The 18766-nt window shown below is 38.6% G+C and overlaps 2 protein-coding genes and 1 long non-coding RNA gene across 3 annotated transcripts in view; all 3 read right to left on the bottom strand.

Moving 5' to 3' along the window:
• Nucleotides 1-18766, bottom strand: part of LOC108051808 — a 47971-nt gene that overhangs the window by 9004 nt on the left and 20201 nt on the right. The window contains 1 exon segment of the mRNA XM_017134028.2: nucleotides 821-1032. Within this exon segment, the coding sequence (XP_016989517.2) occupies nucleotides 821-1032 (212 nt within the window).
• On the bottom strand, nucleotides 7929-8221 carry LOC123037383. Its single transcript, XR_006417473.1, has 2 exons — nucleotides 8121-8221; nucleotides 7929-8043 (listed from the first exon to the last, which is right to left on the bottom strand). It is a non-coding gene; the product is annotated as an uncharacterized LOC123037383 (long non-coding RNA).
• LOC108051810 (antigen 5 like allergen Cul n 1) lies at nucleotides 16899-18031 on the bottom strand. The gene is made up of 3 exons (XM_017134035.2): nucleotides 17881-18031; nucleotides 17417-17823; nucleotides 16899-17357 (listed from the first exon to the last, which is right to left on the bottom strand). The coding sequence occupies exons 1-3, from the start codon at nucleotides 18028-18030 to the stop codon at nucleotides 17081-17083; spliced, it is 834 nt and encodes a 277-aa protein (XP_016989524.1). The 5' UTR covers nucleotide 18031; the 3' UTR covers nucleotides 16899-17080.

Below are 18766 nucleotides of genomic sequence, written 5' to 3'. Positions count from 1 at the left end.
GCTGAAATGCAACACTTTGTTTCGCACCCGAAACTTAAGGGCTAACAACTGGGATAGACTTTAATTGGGTCGGTTGGATCAAGTGACGCCATCCTAGGGAAAAAAAAGGGCAAAGTACGGAGTGGTCAGCATGTGTGTGTTTGTCGGCTGCTGTCACGTATTACATAATAAACTGGCAGCAAATTTAATAACACCACTGTGTCTGTGGCGGCCGTCTAAGTGGATATTTGGTGACACATTCGCCACACTTGCGGCCGCCCCATTTCGGAGCTCTTTGTTTATTAAATGTAAATAAAAATCAAGATTATTAATACGAAATGTTTCCGGCTGTTGTCTCCCTGTTGACTTTCCCTGCACTCAGGGAAATAGGTTAACCCAAAAATATGTTAACTGAATAAAACAAAAAATATAGTTCCTAAAAAACTAAATTAAACCAAAACCTTGCATTAACGGTGTATTTATTTCTGGGAGAAAATCTTACGTTCAAAAACTTTTGATGTGAATTGGTTAAAGATTTTAAATGAAATATACTATATAAAAGTCGATTTATTTTGTAATATTTTCTACTGTCTGTTAATAAGTAAATGTTGTATGTTTTTAAAACCCATTTTGTATCGTATAGATAAGACTTATAATTAATAATTAGGTTGTATGACTTTAATAATATTTTCTAGTGACTGCAAATAATATTATCTTATCTTATCTTATCGTATCATTTTTTATCTTATGAATTGGGCTATATAAAAATGTTGTATTCATTTTTGTAACATTTTTCTGGGATTTCGCATGTGTAGATTTAATGCGTCATCCCGGGACTCACCGTCTTATTGCCCAGATGCTTGACACGACAGCCCAGATATGCGGATTTGCCCACCAGCGATGTGATGTTCCTGGGCATGGTGAGATCAAAGTACGGCTCGTTCCACTTGTGGCCATGGGGATGGTGCGAGGGGGGTGCGTGGGTGGGCTTCGCCTCGGCGTTGTTGTGATTGTTGTTGCTCACCGACTGCCGCTGGTAGCACACGGCCAGCCCTGTAAAAATAAATGGAAGGAGACGGGATTTAAGAGAGCTATATGCCGCAGATATATAACCTCAAGTGCGAAAATCGCCTGCCATAATGGGACAGGCACCTGCCGCCAAGGACACACCCCCAATTTTTCTTGGCCGAAAAATAAAATTCGAGAGAAATAAAATAAAAGCCGCCGCGAACTGCACCTTAACGTGTACTTTAATTAAAGCGATGACACAACCCCCGTATTTTTTCCTGTTTTCGTTCGGTTTCATTTCACGCTTTTCTCCTCCCTTCAAATAAAAAAAGAGTCACTAAGTGGCCTTCGCCTGGCTGATTTTTCCAAGTGGCGACCATGTGGAGTGCCGGTTGATGTTGTTTAGTTAGTTGCTCGTATTGCGAAAACACAGTTGTTGTTTCATTTTCATTTATGGCCTGCTGGCAGGGGTTAATTTTCTAATTACTCGACGCGACGATGACTTTCTATGACTTCCCCGCCGGTATTTGTAAAACGGCAAAAGCAAAAAAGCTTTTATAGCCCACTCAAAACCATTCCCACCCATTCAAAACAAAAAAAAAAAAAAACAGAAGAGAAAACATAGAACCCTTTTACGGCAAAATAGTAAAACTGTAAAATTGCAAAAATTTCATTTCCGCCTAAAAGGAATCCAGCTGGCAAACAAAACAAACAAACAAACAACAATCTAAACGTACTCCCAAATGGCTCAGCTCATAAACTTTGCCATTTACAAAATTAAGTACGGGTAGGTGAGGAATCTTTAAAGTGGGTAAAAACCAAACCAAAATACCAATCAAAAATCACTGAGAATTATGAAAGAAATGCTTAAATAATATGTATGAGCACGATGGGTATGTAAAAATTCCATTTCTCTGGGAATCGATTCAAGTATTCGAGATGCACGCCGAAATGAAATTCTGCCACAAACCGAAACCCAAAAGGGAAAATTCGGAGCAGTTGGTGAAGGAAAAGCCTTTGGTTGGGAAATGCATTCAATGGTCACCTGTAATGGCATCAGTCAATGCTCATTTCGGGAACATGCACTTGGGAAAAATGTTTCCTTAATTGGTTGGCAATTTGGAAACTTGTATCTCATATTGAATTCTCTGTGTGAATCACCTACATGTCGTTTTAAATATTTAAGCTCGTGTCTGGTTTTTCATAAAGTCTTAAACAATTAACATGTATGAAATATTTGCCAATTTAAAAGGGGAAATATATATGAAAATAATGAACAGTTATTGTTTGTACTTTTTGTTTTTGTGTGGCAATTTCGATGAAATTCGGTTTGCTTGCCTTGCATCGCCATTCCGAGGGTCGTTTAGTTAGAACTTCAGTTTTCTGAAGCCAGCGACGGACCGCAGAACTTAAAGAGCTGCCAGCCAGAAGCCCTGCAAGCGCTTTTCAGGGTTTTCCACAGGGATTTCCACAGGGTTAAAGGAGGCGAAAGCGGGCAGGGGGGGATCCCCTCCGAGGCAAACACTGCAGAAGAGTGAATGCAAATAACAGTGCTGCATTGGCATGACGGGCATATGCGTATTGCTTTTATAAAACAGCAAATAGCAGGTGGGTTGGTGAGTACCCCAGTACTGCATCACTCCCTCTCCAAAAGTCCACAGATTGTTTGTACGGACTCGTTAGCCAGGCTTTTGTACTCGGCCCGCTTGAGCAACTCATTTATTCATGGCAGCAATTTGAGGGCGAACAAAAATGCTGCGGGCAAATCCGAAAATGGAAATAATTCAAAAAGCGGATTCATGACAAAAATCCAAGTGAAAGGTCAAGGTACAAGGTACAAGGAAGAACAATCGGAGTCGTAATCGAAATCGCAGCTTGTGCAATAAATATTAATGTGCAGGGATAGAATTAATTTTGGGGCAATAAATCAATTAGTGGGTCCGCAGGGAGTGGCCAACATCACGTATACGCCACCGACAAAAGCGAATCGTGGCCGTTGACAATCTATGATTGATTCGTTGTGCGGGTGCAGTGGCCCCAAGGTACCGGAAGGTCCATTCCTCCCCCTCGGTGTTCATTTGCATATATGCGCATACAACGAGTCCTTGGTCCCTTGGGACCTATAATGAATCATTCGAGCGGCTGCTCGGCGCTCATTTTACGCAAAATTAGCCTCGGCATCCGCCGCAGACATTGCAGCTTTGCCTGATGATGGCAAAACAATTGGACCCAGGTACACACGATAACGATGACGATTACGGTTACGATGGCGGGACCTTGGAAGGGAATTTCAACTTCGGCCCCAGCCACGGACACAAAACTACGGCAACAATGGCAAACGGGCGGGGGAAACAGGGCAAGGACCATAAAACGCTTAGTCCTGGCCAGGATTACGAATGCATGCATGTGTGTGGGCTGTCTGTTTAATGGTCTTAAATATTTATAAAGCAAGCACTGGGCAACCGCAGCAGCAAACGTCGAGCTGCCCGAAGGGTTAACGATTAATTGAAACAAAGTCGAGCTACTCCTGCGGCGCCTGGATAAATATGGATGGGGTCAACGCATTATTGGTGGAGGATTGGGTCGGTAGGCTACATTAAATATATTTGAGGAATTGCGGTCGCTTCAGGGAGGTCTGGTTAAACGATCTGTCATTAAATATAGGGGTAATTAGCTTTATTAATTAAATATTGTCGTTCTGAGAAGGTTTATCGGAAAATACAATAATGAAATTAATAAAAAGAAAGATTAATTATCATAGAAAACATTAAGGTTATTTTTAGGTAAGCATGAAACCAAAGGCATTTATTATTTTTGTTATCGTAGTTTTAATTCTTTTTATTTCACTTTATTTTAATTTTATATTAGCGTGCTTTTTACAATGTCACTCTGTTTCTCTGTTTTATCGTAAAATGACCGTTCTCTGATATTCACGTTATCCTTAGCCTTTTGCAATATTAGTTTTACTTAATTCTATATCAAATCGGAACAGCGGGATTGGTACATAAATGTGGATGTTGGTACTTAATTAATATAACTTAGAAATAGCTATAGACATGTTAATCACATCATCATACACTGCTTACAGCTCGGCCATCCTGACAATTAGATCGTCCTCGATCGTGGGTTTCTAGTTTATATAAGTATTATTAAAATGTTCTTACGTTTAGTAAAATAAATATAAATATAAATAATTTGTAAAGAATAAGTTAAGTTGTAAAATTTTGGTTAATAATTTAGATATTAATTGTTTAAATATATATAGGTTAGCTTAACATTTATTAGGAGTTAATTTCACACTGATTACGCCAATCTGCCCATTTTCGTAACCGACATGCTTCTACAATTCCATCATAGGGAATTTGACTAATTTGACAATTTTCAATATCAGTTATAACATATCTATCGTTTGGCAAAATTCTTTTAACGACGTATGGTCCTTTGTACTTCGGTACAAATTTTTTATTTGTACCAATTGTGGTGTCAATGTTTCTCATTACAACAAAATCGCCTTCTTCGAATTCTACATGACTTTTGTGATTTTTCTGATAATATTCCTTGCTTCTTTTCTGAGACTGTTCTATTTTATCTGAAGAATTCTTACGGACATTTCCTAAATCGCACTGTGGTCTATCATTTCTATCATCTAAATATTCTGTCAATGCGTCAATATTACACCCTCTCTGCTGAACTCCAAATAATAATACTGATGGTAATTCCTTCGTCGTTGAATGTACTGAATTATTAATGGCATATTCGGCCTTAACCAGTAGTTTGCTCCAATCCTCGTGCTTTATTGGTTCAGTTATCTTAGCTAACATTGCTTTCACTGTTCTATTTACTCTTTCCACCTGACCGTTCGCTTGAGGTGACGCAGTTGCTACTTTAACGTGTTCAATATTATTTTCTAATAAAAAGTTGGCAAACTCTAATGAAGTAAAACACGTACCCCTATCACTTATAATTCTACGTGGTCGACTGTAATATTGAAAATATTTCGAAAAACACGTATTGACTTCTTTCGTACTCGTTGAATTTACAGGAAACAATTTAACAAATTTGGTAAATCCGTCAATAATCACTAACAAATGTTTCTTTTTCGATATAACTGAGGGCAATGGTCCAAAATGGTCTACATGTAATGTATCAAAAGGAATTGGTCGCTTGGGTATATTATGTAGGGTTCGATTATTCGCATGTGTAGGTACTGTAAACATGATACAATTCAAACAATTGCCAATAAATGCCTCTATTTTAGATTTCATGTTCGGAAACCAATAATGTCTCAATATTTCCTTCAAACATTTTTCAGTACCTAAATGACATAAATTTTCATGGACTCTCCTAATTATATGGGATTCCATTTCAACTGGTACATATAACAATTCAATATCTTTCTCACCTAATCTGTAAACTATTCCATCGTTCAATATAAAATTTTTCACATTTCCATGTTCTAATTGTTCTTTCAGTTTTACTATAAGATTATCCCTATTTTGCGTTATCTGAAGCTGAAGATTGATGTCGTCATTGTCAATTACTGAAACTATTTGGTCTTTGTTGTCACTTTCTTGGATATTCAATACTGGTTCATATTCAAAATTTTCATTTAAGGCTGAAGGGTATCTACTCAATGTATCAACATGATTCATATATTTTCCACTACGATGCTTAAGTGTATAATTATAATTCGCCAATTCTAAAGCCCATCTGGCAATACTTGAATTAAGGCGTCCTTTCCCTAGACATAAAACTACTGCATTACAATCTGTTACTATGTTAAATGGAATTCCTTCTAGGTATATTCTAAATTTTCGTAATGAGTAAACCACAGCTAGTGTTTCCAATTTAAAGCTTTCATATCTTGCCTCTAGTTTTGTTGTTCTCTGTGAAAAATAAGCTATTGGATGGAACTTGTTATCATCCTGTTTTTGTAATAAGATTCCACCAAATCCCTCGCTACTTGCGTCGCAATGCAATTCCGTTTCTCGATTTGGATTGTACAAAGATAATATAGGGAATGAAATTAATTTCTCACGAAGATATTCAAAAATATTGATACAATTCTCATTGAGTTCATACTTAACACCTGCTTTTGTGAGCTCCTGCAATGGCTTTGCTATTTTTGAGTACGCCGGAATAAATCTTCTAAAGTAAGAAAATAGTCCTAAACATTTCTGCATTCCATGGCGATCTTTTGGTATCGGAAGATGTTTAATAGTTGATGTATGCTCGTTATTCGGACTTATCCCTTTTTCACTGAGTGTGTATCCTAAAAATTCAATACTTTTGTAAGCGAACTGGCATTTATTTATTTTAATTTCCAATCGATATGCTGCTAAAATTCTTAATACTCTTCCTACCGTCTTAAAATGTTCATTCAATGTCTTCGAACCTATAGCAATATCGTCTATGTAAACTACTACATTTCCTTCGCGGATCAAAGGTTGCAGAATAAAACAAGAGAGAACGCTATAGTCGGGTGCCCCGACTATCAGATACCCGTTACTCAGGTATAGGGAGTGCGAGGGAGATGGAGATAGAAACTTTGATCACGCATAACTTTTTAACGAATGGTCCGATTTGAAAAATTTCTTCAACATTTCGATAGGTATTGATAAACACAACAAAACTGCATTTTTACTTTTCCGAAATATTTAAATTTTTAAAATCGTATATAAGCGATTGTGGGCGTTAAAGGGGGCGTGGCACCTTTTTGAAACAAACTTGCGCTGCGTAGGAACTCCTAGAATCTGCATGCAAAATGCCTATATTCTAGCTTTTATAGTTTCCGAGATCTCAGCGTTCATACGGACGGACAGACAGACGGACAGACAGACGGATAGACGGACAGACGGACAGACGGACAGACGGACATGGCTATATCGACTCGGCTAGTGACCCTGATCAAGAATATATATACTTTATAGGGTCGGAAACGCTTCCTTCTAGCTGTTACATACTTTTGCACGAATACAATATACCCTTTTACTCTACGAGTAACGGGTATAATTAATAAATCTCATGAATACCGCAGGTGCATTCATGAGTCCGAAAGGCATTCTTGTGTATTCATACTGTCCGGAAGGTGTTACAAAAGCTGTATATTGCACTGAACTTTCTGCTACTTTCACTTGGTGGTATCCACTTTTCAAATCTAAAAGTGTGAAGTATTGATTTCCTTCTAAACGCTCTAAACAGTCATCTATAAGGGGAAGCGGGTATCCATCACGAATGGTTATCTTATTAAGTTGCCTATAATCTACGCACATGCGCTTTTCCCCAGATTTCTTCTTAACAAGTACAATAGCAGAACTATAGGGCGAATTGCTTTCTCTTATAAATCCTTTTTTCAATAATTCGTCAACTTTAAAATCTACTTCTTTCTTTTCCTGATATGAAAGTCTTCTTGGAACAGAACGTACAGGTTCTTCTGACTTTAGTCTTAACCTCATTTCGTAACTATGTTGAATCGCTGGGATGTTAGATAAACATAAATAATTCAATCTTATTATTTCACTGAGCTCACTCCGATCTCTATCACTCAACTTTGGGTCAATGTCAAAACTTTCATCATCCTTAAATACATCTATACTATATATCTCTGGTGTGCTGTTATCACTATCAATTTCACTTTCTTCACATAAGTCTTCAAAACTTCTACTGTCTATCAATTGATCACTGTCTCGATATGTTTCACTGTTCACTAATCTATTCAATGGTTCACTATTCTCTAAAATATTCAATGGTTCACTATTCTCTAAAATATTCAATGGTTCACTATTCACTAATCTATTCAATTCAATAATTTCTTTTACTTTATACTTAGAAATCAATTTTATTCCAAATTTTTCCAAAAACTTACGCCCTAAAAGAACATTAGTTGCAACATAGTTGTTGGGTACAACATCTTCTATGTTTTGAAAAACGAGCTTAACAAATATTTTTCCGAAAGTTTTAATCTTAAATCCATTAACTCCACAATAGTCAGTCGGAAACAATACATCGCTAATGTTTTTATAAGGAATGGCAGCGTGTTGAATTAAATTAATGGCGCTACCCGTATCGAACATGGCAGAAAGGAAGGTTACATTAGGCTTCATTTGACAATCAGTGTAAAAATATACTCCTACCTGGTTAATAATCGGAATAAACATATTTGGCTCCTCTTCGTCATCCCGTATCGGCTGGTTGTTGGCTGCTCCCACCATTTTTGGGTTACTTGCTGGCTTCTGTTGGCAGTCCTTTAGCATGTGCTGGAGCGATCCACAGCGGAAGCAGGAATTCTTCTCGCGCTTCGGCGCAGTGCACGACGAAGCGTAATGCCCATAAGCGGAACAATTGTAGCAACGGATTGTGTTCCGATCTTTTCTAGTGTTTTCTGAGCGGAGGGAAAAATGTTGGGACTTCTTTGTTAGATTTTCATACTTCCGTGCCAACTCCTTCAATTTTTCGATTGTTGTTGCTGTGTACAATAGGGCGATATTGGCTGAACGATCGCGAAAACCATCAATTATAAGCTGAACTGTCAATTTTTCTTCGATGCTAGCACGCATAGCAATTTCCTCCATAAGAAGTATGTATCCCATAACAGTGTTTTTCAGCGGGTTGAAAATGGTCTCCTTTAACAGCAATACGATGTCAGCAGTTGAACTACCACGACCAAATGTTTTTATAAAGTTCTCTTTAAATGCGTCATAAGTATTCGATTGGTCAACACGCAAGAACAAGTCGGCATCTGTTCCCGGTTTCATCAGCATTCGTACGCAGCGTAATTGGAAATTTTTACACTCGTTAACATCTCTGCAGATTCTCTCAAAATCCAAAATCCACTTAAAGGCTTCCTCATTTTCAGTGGCAGAAAACGGAATCATGAGCTGTTTCACCATACGAATGTCATCTGTAGTCTTGCTGTCGTTTCGCATTAATTCGGCCAGTATCTTCTTCTTCTTAGCTACCCTTATGGCGGCGTCAAGTAGTGCTTCTTCTTCTTCTAATTCGTCGATGTCTTCGCTAGCGCTCCGCTGGCTTACAACCTCAATTTTGGCATCTTCTTCCTCCAATAGGCTTTCTGGGATATTAGCCGCATCCTGGCAACCGGCATCCAATGCAAGCTTGCGCAGTTGTCTTAAAGTTGCACTTCCTGGAAACCTGATTTCATTGGCTTGAAGCCACTCTACAATGTTCGCCTTGTCCATTCCAATTTGGCGTCACTCGCCAAAACGCAATTATAGGAAAAAAAACTTGTGCGTCTTCGGATAGCCAACAATGTTTATGTAGGCGGATGTTTAAATGGTGTCTATCCCACTTCTGAAGTTGTTATCGTAGTTTTAATTCTTTTTATTTCACTTTATTTTAATTTTATATTAGCGTGCTTTTTACAATGTCACTCTGTTTCTCTGTTTTATCGTAAAATGACCGTTCTCTGATATTCACGTTATCCTTAGCCTTTTGCAATATTAGTTTTACTTAATTCTATATCAAATCGGAACAGCGGGATTGGTACATAAATGTGGATGTTGGTACTTAATTAATATAACTTAGAAATAGCTATAGACATGTTAATCACATCATCATACACTGCTTACATTTTATATACTATTCAGTACTTTTATGTTTCATGAGATTTTCTATAGCAGATGTAGTGCGATTAAAAATTACATCACGAGGGTTTTTTAAAGCTGTAACTTGGAGAAAATGAGATGTAATTCTGAGCTATGCACTTATTCTTATTAATTTTAAAACGAAAATCGTGCAAAAATAAATGTTACAAGTTTTGAAAGCTAATAAATTAAATATATTGTTACAACGAAAGACATTTCTAAATTTAAATAATTTTTTGCAGACTCTTGGAGAGCCAACGGTATTTGTTTATGTTAAGTATTTTTCTCTTAAAAAGGGCAGACTTTTCCATAAAGAGGGCAAAGTGTCAGCACCGTTCAGCACCCAACTTCAGTAGCACCCGACCTCAACTCTCAACAGAAAGCAAATCCTGACAGACCGAACGAGCCAAATGCGAGTATGAAAGGCGTGCTCATCGTGGCGTGGCAGACGAGACTTTTGTTGGTCCTCCGTCTCCTTGCGCCGTGCAGAATGTTACCTCAATTAAAGATAAGTATCAAAGTGCATAGTAATCAGGAGGCAGCCAGCCGAGCGACGGGCCAATGAGCAGCACACGGCCTGGGGCTGATGCCGGGGTAAACACGGCGGAGAGTGCCTGTCAAAATGATTGTCTTACATGCATTACCCTCCATCCTGGAAGCCCCATCACTCAACCATTTTATGTGGGGAGGCGCACCTGGCGTATGCGCAATTTTTACCTGCCTGCGAGCTTCTCGGTTACTTGTTACTTATTTTCCCCGCTCTCTGCACTCCAAACTTTTTTGTTGCACATCGTTTTTCACAACAGCCACAAAATGTAAAATTTTTGCGCCATTTTTACTGCAATTTATGCACATTGGCAGGGCGGGAAAAAAGGGAGAACAAGGGAAAAACGGGAGGAAAACGAATCCGAAATCCCAGTCCTGCCGGGTACGGCCCTCTTTGGTCATTGCTTGTTAACACACCCAATGGGAGTTATTAATGTTTGCGGCGCTTTATTTACGGCTGCCAGGACTCCGGCCGTATTCAGCCTGCCCAGCGAGTCGATTTTTTACGGCTCCCGGCGGCGGTAGCCCAAGGATTCGAAGGATTCGCTGACAGGCAGCGAAACTTCACCGCCCACCCCCCGCTTTGCAGTTGATTTAAATTTGGTGTAGTTAATTTTTAACCCAATTTTTTACTCAGCGATTTTTTTATTTATGTGCACCGCCCTTTTAATGTTGCAACATTTTATTGCCGGGCGCCATGAAAAAAGTGGCAGGCTTAAAGGATTCAATTGCCTGAACAGTCGTTGATGGCGAATATTTTTAGGAGGGTTAACAGCGAGCGAGAGTTCTATCTAGGTTTATATCCGTACTTTATGTTCATAAACTTTTGGGGAGTGCCTTCTTCCGTCATTTTTAATCAGTTGAAACCTTTAACAAACATTTAATTCCACTTGCCTCGGCTCGTGCTGAACTTTTGCAACCCGACTTGTCACATTTTCCTCTTGACTGTGGAAAGTTTGCGACTTCAATTTCTTGCCATGTTTCTCTCTGTGTCATTTGCAAATCAAATTGTAATTGAAGAACTTGGGTAAGTTTTCCCCCTCACCGTTTCCCTTCCCATTTGCCGTTCAACAATGTCGGAATGTCTTGAGCAGTAAAATATTGTTGGGAAAATTCTCGGAGGGGCTGTGCGTGTGCATGAGGCCTGTGGCATATCGAATTTTGATTTTAATCCCGCCTGCATTTGTATGCAAATGTAGACAGAAACCGAAACTGAATTGGAATGATTCTTTTCAATTTGATGTTCAATGTTTGATTTGGCTTATTGGAATATATAGACTATTTCACTTCGAAAAGGGTTCAAAAGGGTTCAATTCGGCCCTTTAACGGATGTATGTCAATTGGTTAATACAGAAAATCAATAGGAAAAGCTTTTCCGGGAAGCATTATGGTCGTCTGATTAAAAATGCATAATTGCCATGCTAAAGTCCACAGCAGAAGACCAAGAACGCCATAGGAACCGTCACGCATTGTCTACTTAATATATACACATGTTGTTTACAGTACGGAATATGATTATATAGTTGGCTAAATAATTAAATACAAATTGATAAGGGTTTATTTAGTCATATATTATTGAAAGAAATAACATAGTTATCTTTATATATTTTCCATATTTACTAATTACTACTTCAAACTGAGGCCCTTGAATTCCAACTGTTGTCAGGTTTTTTATGAAAGGTAATCAATTTTTTAGTCATATTTATTTGTAGCATTCAAATTATTGTATTTGAAACGTTTAAGACTGACATATACCTTGGATATTCTTTGATATAAAAGATAAAACTATAAGTCCAAGAAAAACTTTTGTTTAATCAGAAAATATATTAATACCATAAGCCTGAATACAGTTTAAAATTTTAAGGAATGTATTAAAATAGAGGAATTTAGATTGCATTTTTGAGATGGAATTTTCTTTGAGAGCTTCCTACTGTAATGCGTTTTGCATTTCTGGGTAGGACTGTATCCACCTACCAGTTGATGGCGACGTGAATGACCAACCTGACATGCAAATGGCGGTGCACTTTCCCGATGTGCCGTCTTTAGCCCACAAAGTCCACTTCTCTAGCTTCGTGCACTTTATTGCATGTTGGCCAGACTCGAGATGGGTTTGCCATAACTCATATTTCAGCCGGGCTGATGTTTATATGCATTTGTCGTGGTGTTTATTTAAGCAATTATGGTTATTCAGCCATGTCATTTGGCAGGAGGGGTCTGAAATGCTAATTAGATTCCGCTGTTGGCGGAGCATGAAAGCGGTGGATTCAGGAGGACATCTATTAAATGGCCATGAGTTGAAAAACGAAAAAACGAAATTTATTTGCCTGACACGCAACATCAACTGTCAATTAATACTGTTTGGCAAAATATTGTTATGCTTTCAATAAAACTTCAATCGGACTGCATAAGCGGCTAATAAATTTCAATGGCGACCGAAGCCGAGGCCGCTAATCGCATTATGTGAAAACATTCTTTGTTTGTTTTCCATTTAACAAGTCTCGGCTGAAAAAAAAAAAAACAAAATGTTCGTCGCGGCATGAGGATTCGGAGGGAATATTTTTTTAACAAAAATATTTGCGCAATTCACAGATCAAAAGAGAGCAAAGTTTTTATTTTTGGGAGTGGAGTGGAGATTTTCTGTTTGATGTTGTTCAGAGGCGGAAATTGCACAAATTGTAAAGCGCCACTTTCCGGCTATTTTGCTCGGACCATCTATCGCTCTCTTTCTTTTTGGCTATATCTGCCTCTATCTATTTGTGCATGTGGGATGTGTAAGTGATGTGTTGTGGCATCCAATGGCCAGGCGTTAATTGAATTATGTTTGCCGCACAATTGGCCGCTGCAAGTGCAACAAAATTAAGAGTGACCTCTGGACATGTTTGATCATTGGTTTAGAAGGTAAAAAATGTTCAAAAAAAAAAATATATATACGTATAGAAAATAATATTGATCCACCTGCCGTTGAAATGACTGTACAATCGAAGCAAATTGTATGCTCAAATGAGCTGAATAAATAACCATTGAAATTGGCAAATAAATTAAATCAGCTGGAATCACATTTCAAACGAATCAATTAAATCACAAATTAATCGAAATATATTCCCGCATAGAAAAATCATGCCAGGGAATTTTTATAAATTAAAAAACAATACAAAAAGTTAAAAGGATACAAAGAGGATTGTGTGGTAATGCAATCAAATAGGTTAAAGGAATCAAAAAGCTTAAATTTAAGGCACAAAAAACTAATGTATAGTGTTATTCTATTATTATAAGCCCTTCATGATGAGTGGATCATGTGAATCGCATACGAAGGCCTTAAACCACCGACAATTTGACTGCTTGACATTTGCGCAACCTTTATCGGGTTGTTTCGATCGCTGTTTTATTCATATCCCTGATGACCCGCACATAAGCAGTCCGAGGAGCTCATTACAAACAATCAAAAGGCAATAGGCGGTGGCCAAAAATTACACAGACCACAGGGCTCATAGTTGGGGCCATAAAAGCAAATAGGTCCGAAAGCCCACACTATAACCCACACACACGCATGTGAAGAGAGTGCCAAAAATAAATGAAACACTAAAACTTAATTTGGTGTTTATGTCGGAAAGAGACGGAAATCGCAGGACGAACCCTAATGACAACTGGCCCCGTTGTCTAGGTCCTTCGAGGATTAATAAAGCAAGTTCCTGGCCAAAGGGACCGCTAATGAACTGTGCCGTTAAGATCCTGTCTATGAACTTGAGCCGGCCAACGGGGCGTATGTGTGATGGCTGTCGTCTGTTGTGTGCTGTGTTGTGTGTTTTTGCTCCTCGTATAAATTATTTGCGCAAACAGAGCAAACATTTGGCGCTGATTGCCAAATGCCTTTGGCAATTGTTTTCGGTTGTCCTCGCCAGCCTCGGAGCCACATAAAAAATAATGAAGAAAAATAACTTAAAGCGACGGACTATAAAATAAATGATCCGGCAATGGGATCCTTCGTGTCCAAACCCCCACCCCCTTTTCGCTCCACATTGTGTGCATAAATTGTGTGGAAATTTGTGGGCAGCCAAGCCAGTATGGCCTGCGGTCATATAATACATAAACAAAGCATATATCCGTTCCGTTTGCATATCGCTATATAGCCTGGCAAATTTGTCGGTCATTTGCATTTGACTTGACACAAGACGCCGGGCACAAGAAACCCAGGCCCAGTCCCATTCCTGTCCAAAGTTTTACTAGCCCATTTATTATGCTCCATGTATGACATTTTGGTGCTTCAAAGGGGGAGAGGGGTAAGGAGTTGTCTCCAAATCCCCGGCTAAGCATTTGCGGCAGTGTTTGGGGAATTCCCCAAGACCCAAACCCCCCCCATTCAAGGAGAAATAAATCAAAGCCTGCTTTGCCATTTTATTGGAATTGTTGGCAAAATTGTATTTCCCCCACGCCAAAGTGATCAAATGGATTTGTATTTTTAGCGCAAATTGCATAAATCAAAAGTTTCGCTTTGTCAATTTTGTTTTTATATTTTGCGCTCTTGTTGCCATTTCTTTTGGTCAAAGTTTTGATTGCCTTTTACGATGTTTTCATGTCCAAGGCAAAGTCCGTGGCCAGACTTTGCATGCCATGGCGAACAACTTCAAACACACTCAAAAGCGGAAAGAATGGGATTTTGCATGTTTCGCCGTCTGTAAGCCGCTTTGTGACTTATGAATCATAATTAAATAAATTTCCATTTAGCCTGTTGACACATCTGAGTGCTCATTAAACAGTCAAACGACCAGCACTAAATCAGGCCAGCTTTGTTTATATTGTTCGTCCTCTTACCAATAGCACACGCTTTCATAATTTATGCTCGCTTCCAACTAATATCATATTAACTTGTTTAAATTCAGCCACAATTTATGCAACGCATAGACCTCCTTTGGGCCATAAATTGGCGCTTTCATTTTGTCCGGGCCATCAAATCATTTTCAACAATCAAATTTGTGAAGCGTTCAGGGACGCACAGTCCATACAAATTTCTATGCCACCAGCAAATGGGCGTGTGTTTTGATTCCAAAATCACTGAATATAAATATTTAATACGTCATATACTATCACGCGGAAAGCTTTAAGACCTGATAAACATTTAACGGCAATGTTTAATCATTCTTTTGAGAAAAGCAAGGCAATTTATTAATAATTTTCTATATATTTTAAGACATTTTATAAATAGCAATTGGGAAAATATTTTCGGAAATGCTCACCACTTTTTATATTCCAAGGAGCTTAAATTTTCTTCAAGTTAAAAGCGTTACCATACTTTGACATGCAATATTAAACCCGTAAAATAAATGGCACCCTATAAAAACCCAACATCCATCAAAACCCGAAACCCTACATCGTTGTCCTAGTAGGAGAATAATTTATTTGACTCTAACCACTGACATAACTTTGTACATTATTTTATTTATGCGTGTATTTATGCTTTTATGAGCCGCGTGAAATATGTTGTTGGCCATGTTAGTTTTACACGCATTTAATGAGGGCCAAAAACAACAGCAAAAACGACACTTTAGTGATTTTCATATTCCGGTTATTCGGGCAAAATGAACAACAGAAAATGCACTAAAAAGTAATTAGCACAAAAAATAGAGATATAAAAAGATATATATATATGTACATTTTCAGCTTGATAAGTATATAATGGTCGCTTTTGGAGGTGCTGGAAACTAATTCCAGTTGAATTTTAATTAAGCCATAATGAATGTGGCCAGCATTAGTACGAAATTAATTATCGCGACGAAAAAAATGAACAAAAATGTTGCCTATTTTTCTCGCCTGACTTAAATGAGCCTCGGATTTGACAAAGTAACGGCATATTAAACGCGGTCCTCATCGCGGATGGACACTAAAAATAAAGCAGAGCCAAGGAAAACATTTTCTTTTCAGCCCGTCGAGGCGGCATTATTAATAGGCACTTAGGTATTTGAGGGCCGGGGAGGGGATGGCGTTCTCTATATTACGAGCTGATGAAGACACGTTTTTACATTTTGTATATTGACGTTAAAATTAGATGCCAACTTGTCGTCGTCTCGTTTGCTTTTTTTTCCCGACCCAAACAACGCGTATCATATTTTAGTTGCTGATGAAGATGATGATGATGATGATGGGGGAGGCGAAGTGTGGCTAAATGTGTGTAAGTAGCTGAGTTGTGGATTCAGCCATTTTATATCTTTTTTTTGGTGTCCAAACAAAGTTTAGAGGCCAACTTATTATGCAAATATAGTTATTAAACATTTAATATGTGCTTTTTGAGAAAACAAATCGGGCTTGCGGTGGAAGCCATTTAAGAGAGTTTTTCTGGATTTTAAAGCTTTAAATTTTATATTAAAGATAGAATTTAATGTTTCAAAGAAAAATAAAACTAACATTTGCATTGCAATTACTCATTACTTTAAATATTAAAAAATTAAAAGGCCCAAACGCCCTTTTAATCGATTGTAAATTTGTTTCTAGCAAATTTAACTAATTTCAAATTGGTTTTTTATCAAAATATATCAATTTTAAATATACAAACTGCTTTGCAAACTTATACTTAAGAACTGTTTATTTTTGGGAATAAATAATTACATTTTATTAAAAATTATAAATCTTTATTGATTATCAATAATTTACTATCTGATGGATAATGAAGTTGTAAAAATAGAAAGCTTAGCTTGTTACTAAAATCTCTCTCTGAAAACCCAATTAAACTTTCTTTTCAATTTTAAAATTTGATTAATTTTTTTTTTGACATTTCGGCTTTTTTGGTACTTCATATAATGCCATCACTGCTTTTTCAGGTGTCTGTGCTAATGCGGCTGCTGTGAGATGATATATGACCGCCACGCACTGTGCCACAAATCAACATGTTAAATAGACTGTGAGTGCTCCTACGCCCACTCCAACCCTTTGGCAGAGTGTTATTTTTAGCACTACTACAGCCTCCAAAAAGTTTTCACCTTATTGCCCTCCTCCATCGGCTGCTCCTGGTATTTCTCACCAGCCTTGCAAAGGGATGGATATTTGGGGTCAGAGCCCGACTGGCAGCCGATGGCTTTCTCCCGGTAAACAGGCCAGTCGGGGATATAATTGCTGGCGTAATTGCAGGCCAGCAGAAATTGAGGACTGCCCACGGGCTTCTCGAATTTCAAGGCGGCACAGCCCACGAAAGTGTTGTTGTCACGGGCCATAACAGCAAAGTTGGCAATGGATCTGATTAAGAAAACAATAATATAAGAAAAAGAAAGAAACCCCTGTAAAACCAAACCCACTCAGCCAATTTTCCCTTGGGAAAACGATGCATTTGCTCCTTTGTAATATGGGCACTCTGATTCCACCAACCTCCAATGGACTCTTTTATCAGACATTCATCCGAGTGATTTCCTTCTCCCTTTAGCAAGTTTAGATCTACCAGTGCCAGATTTTGGCCAGAGTTACGAAAATCAGGGGTATTGTGGCAAGGATCATACTTCAAAATGCACTGCTTCACATTCAGTGTGGCCAGATCCTCCAGTTCGGAATGCCACTGCAGTGTGGCCATGCGATCGGGTTGAGGTAAATTCGAGGCTTTGCCAGCAGCAAGGACATTTCGCAAGGCATTGTGCTCGTTCAGGATCAGATCATGCAGACCACTAAGATTTACCAACTCGGCTCCGGCAGGACACTGTTTGCTAAACTCCTAGAGGGAATAATCAAAGATTTGATCATATGTCCTCAAAACAAGGGGGAAACTTACTCCTTTGTTCCTGCAGGCAATATGCTTTTTCGTAAAGTGACATAAACCACTCTGACAGTAGTCCGTGGGCGTATCGGAGGTGTTATCCTGGCAGTACACAACCTGCAGGATGCCGCAGAGAATGAGGGCCGCTACCAACACTGTAGACATGCTGCTGATTCGGTCTTTGACTGCTCGTTTGCCAGCCAAGCTCCCCTTTTATACTGCCCAGAAGTCGGGCAATATCGGGGACAACTGTTTCCCAATCGGGCCACTTGCCACAGCTGTTTTTGCCCCAGCAACTTGATTCAAACTGAAAATGGGACTTAGCCGGGCCAACACAAACACAGCCAGCCGTCCGTAAATGACCAAGCTAAGAGCTGGCTGTTGCCAAATGGGATGACACCTGCTTCGATCCTATCAATGCCAGGTGCACAGGCACCTCCTGCCGCCCACCGACTTATGCCACTTGACATATTATCCCACTTGGAATCCAAAAAAAAAAGTGGAAAAAACATAGAAGCCAAATGAAAACGAATGCTTAAATCCAAAAAATTCCTTTCATAGTGCAATTTAAACTGCAAACACACAAAAAGAAATGGAGAGGAGTGGGCATCCATTCATGGCAAGACCAAGAAAAACATAGGAGGCAAAAAGAAAATGAAAATACGAGAAAAAACCAGAGGGAAATGCCGCCATGTCCTTGTCGTTCATTTTCTACCTCAATTGAAATAGTTTTCTCCTCGGCTGCGAAATTGTTTGCTGTTGCTGCAACAGTTTTTCACTTTCATTATGAAGGGAGAAGATTACGAGGGTGGTTTGACGAAATATTTCTCATAAAAGTACTTTAACTTGAAGTAAAATATTGATTCAGACACGCATTGTAAAAGGTTTTCCTTTTAATTAT

This window comes from Drosophila rhopaloa, unplaced genomic scaffold (genome assembly GCF_018152115.1).
Source record: "Drosophila rhopaloa isolate 14029-0021.01 unplaced genomic scaffold, ASM1815211v1 contig_163, whole genome shotgun sequence".
In the NCBI taxonomy this organism is placed as follows: Eukaryota; Metazoa; Arthropoda; class Insecta; order Diptera; family Drosophilidae; genus Drosophila; species Drosophila rhopaloa.
The sequence above is the reverse complement of the archived record's forward strand: the minus strand, read 5'-3'. Positions and strand labels throughout refer to the sequence as shown.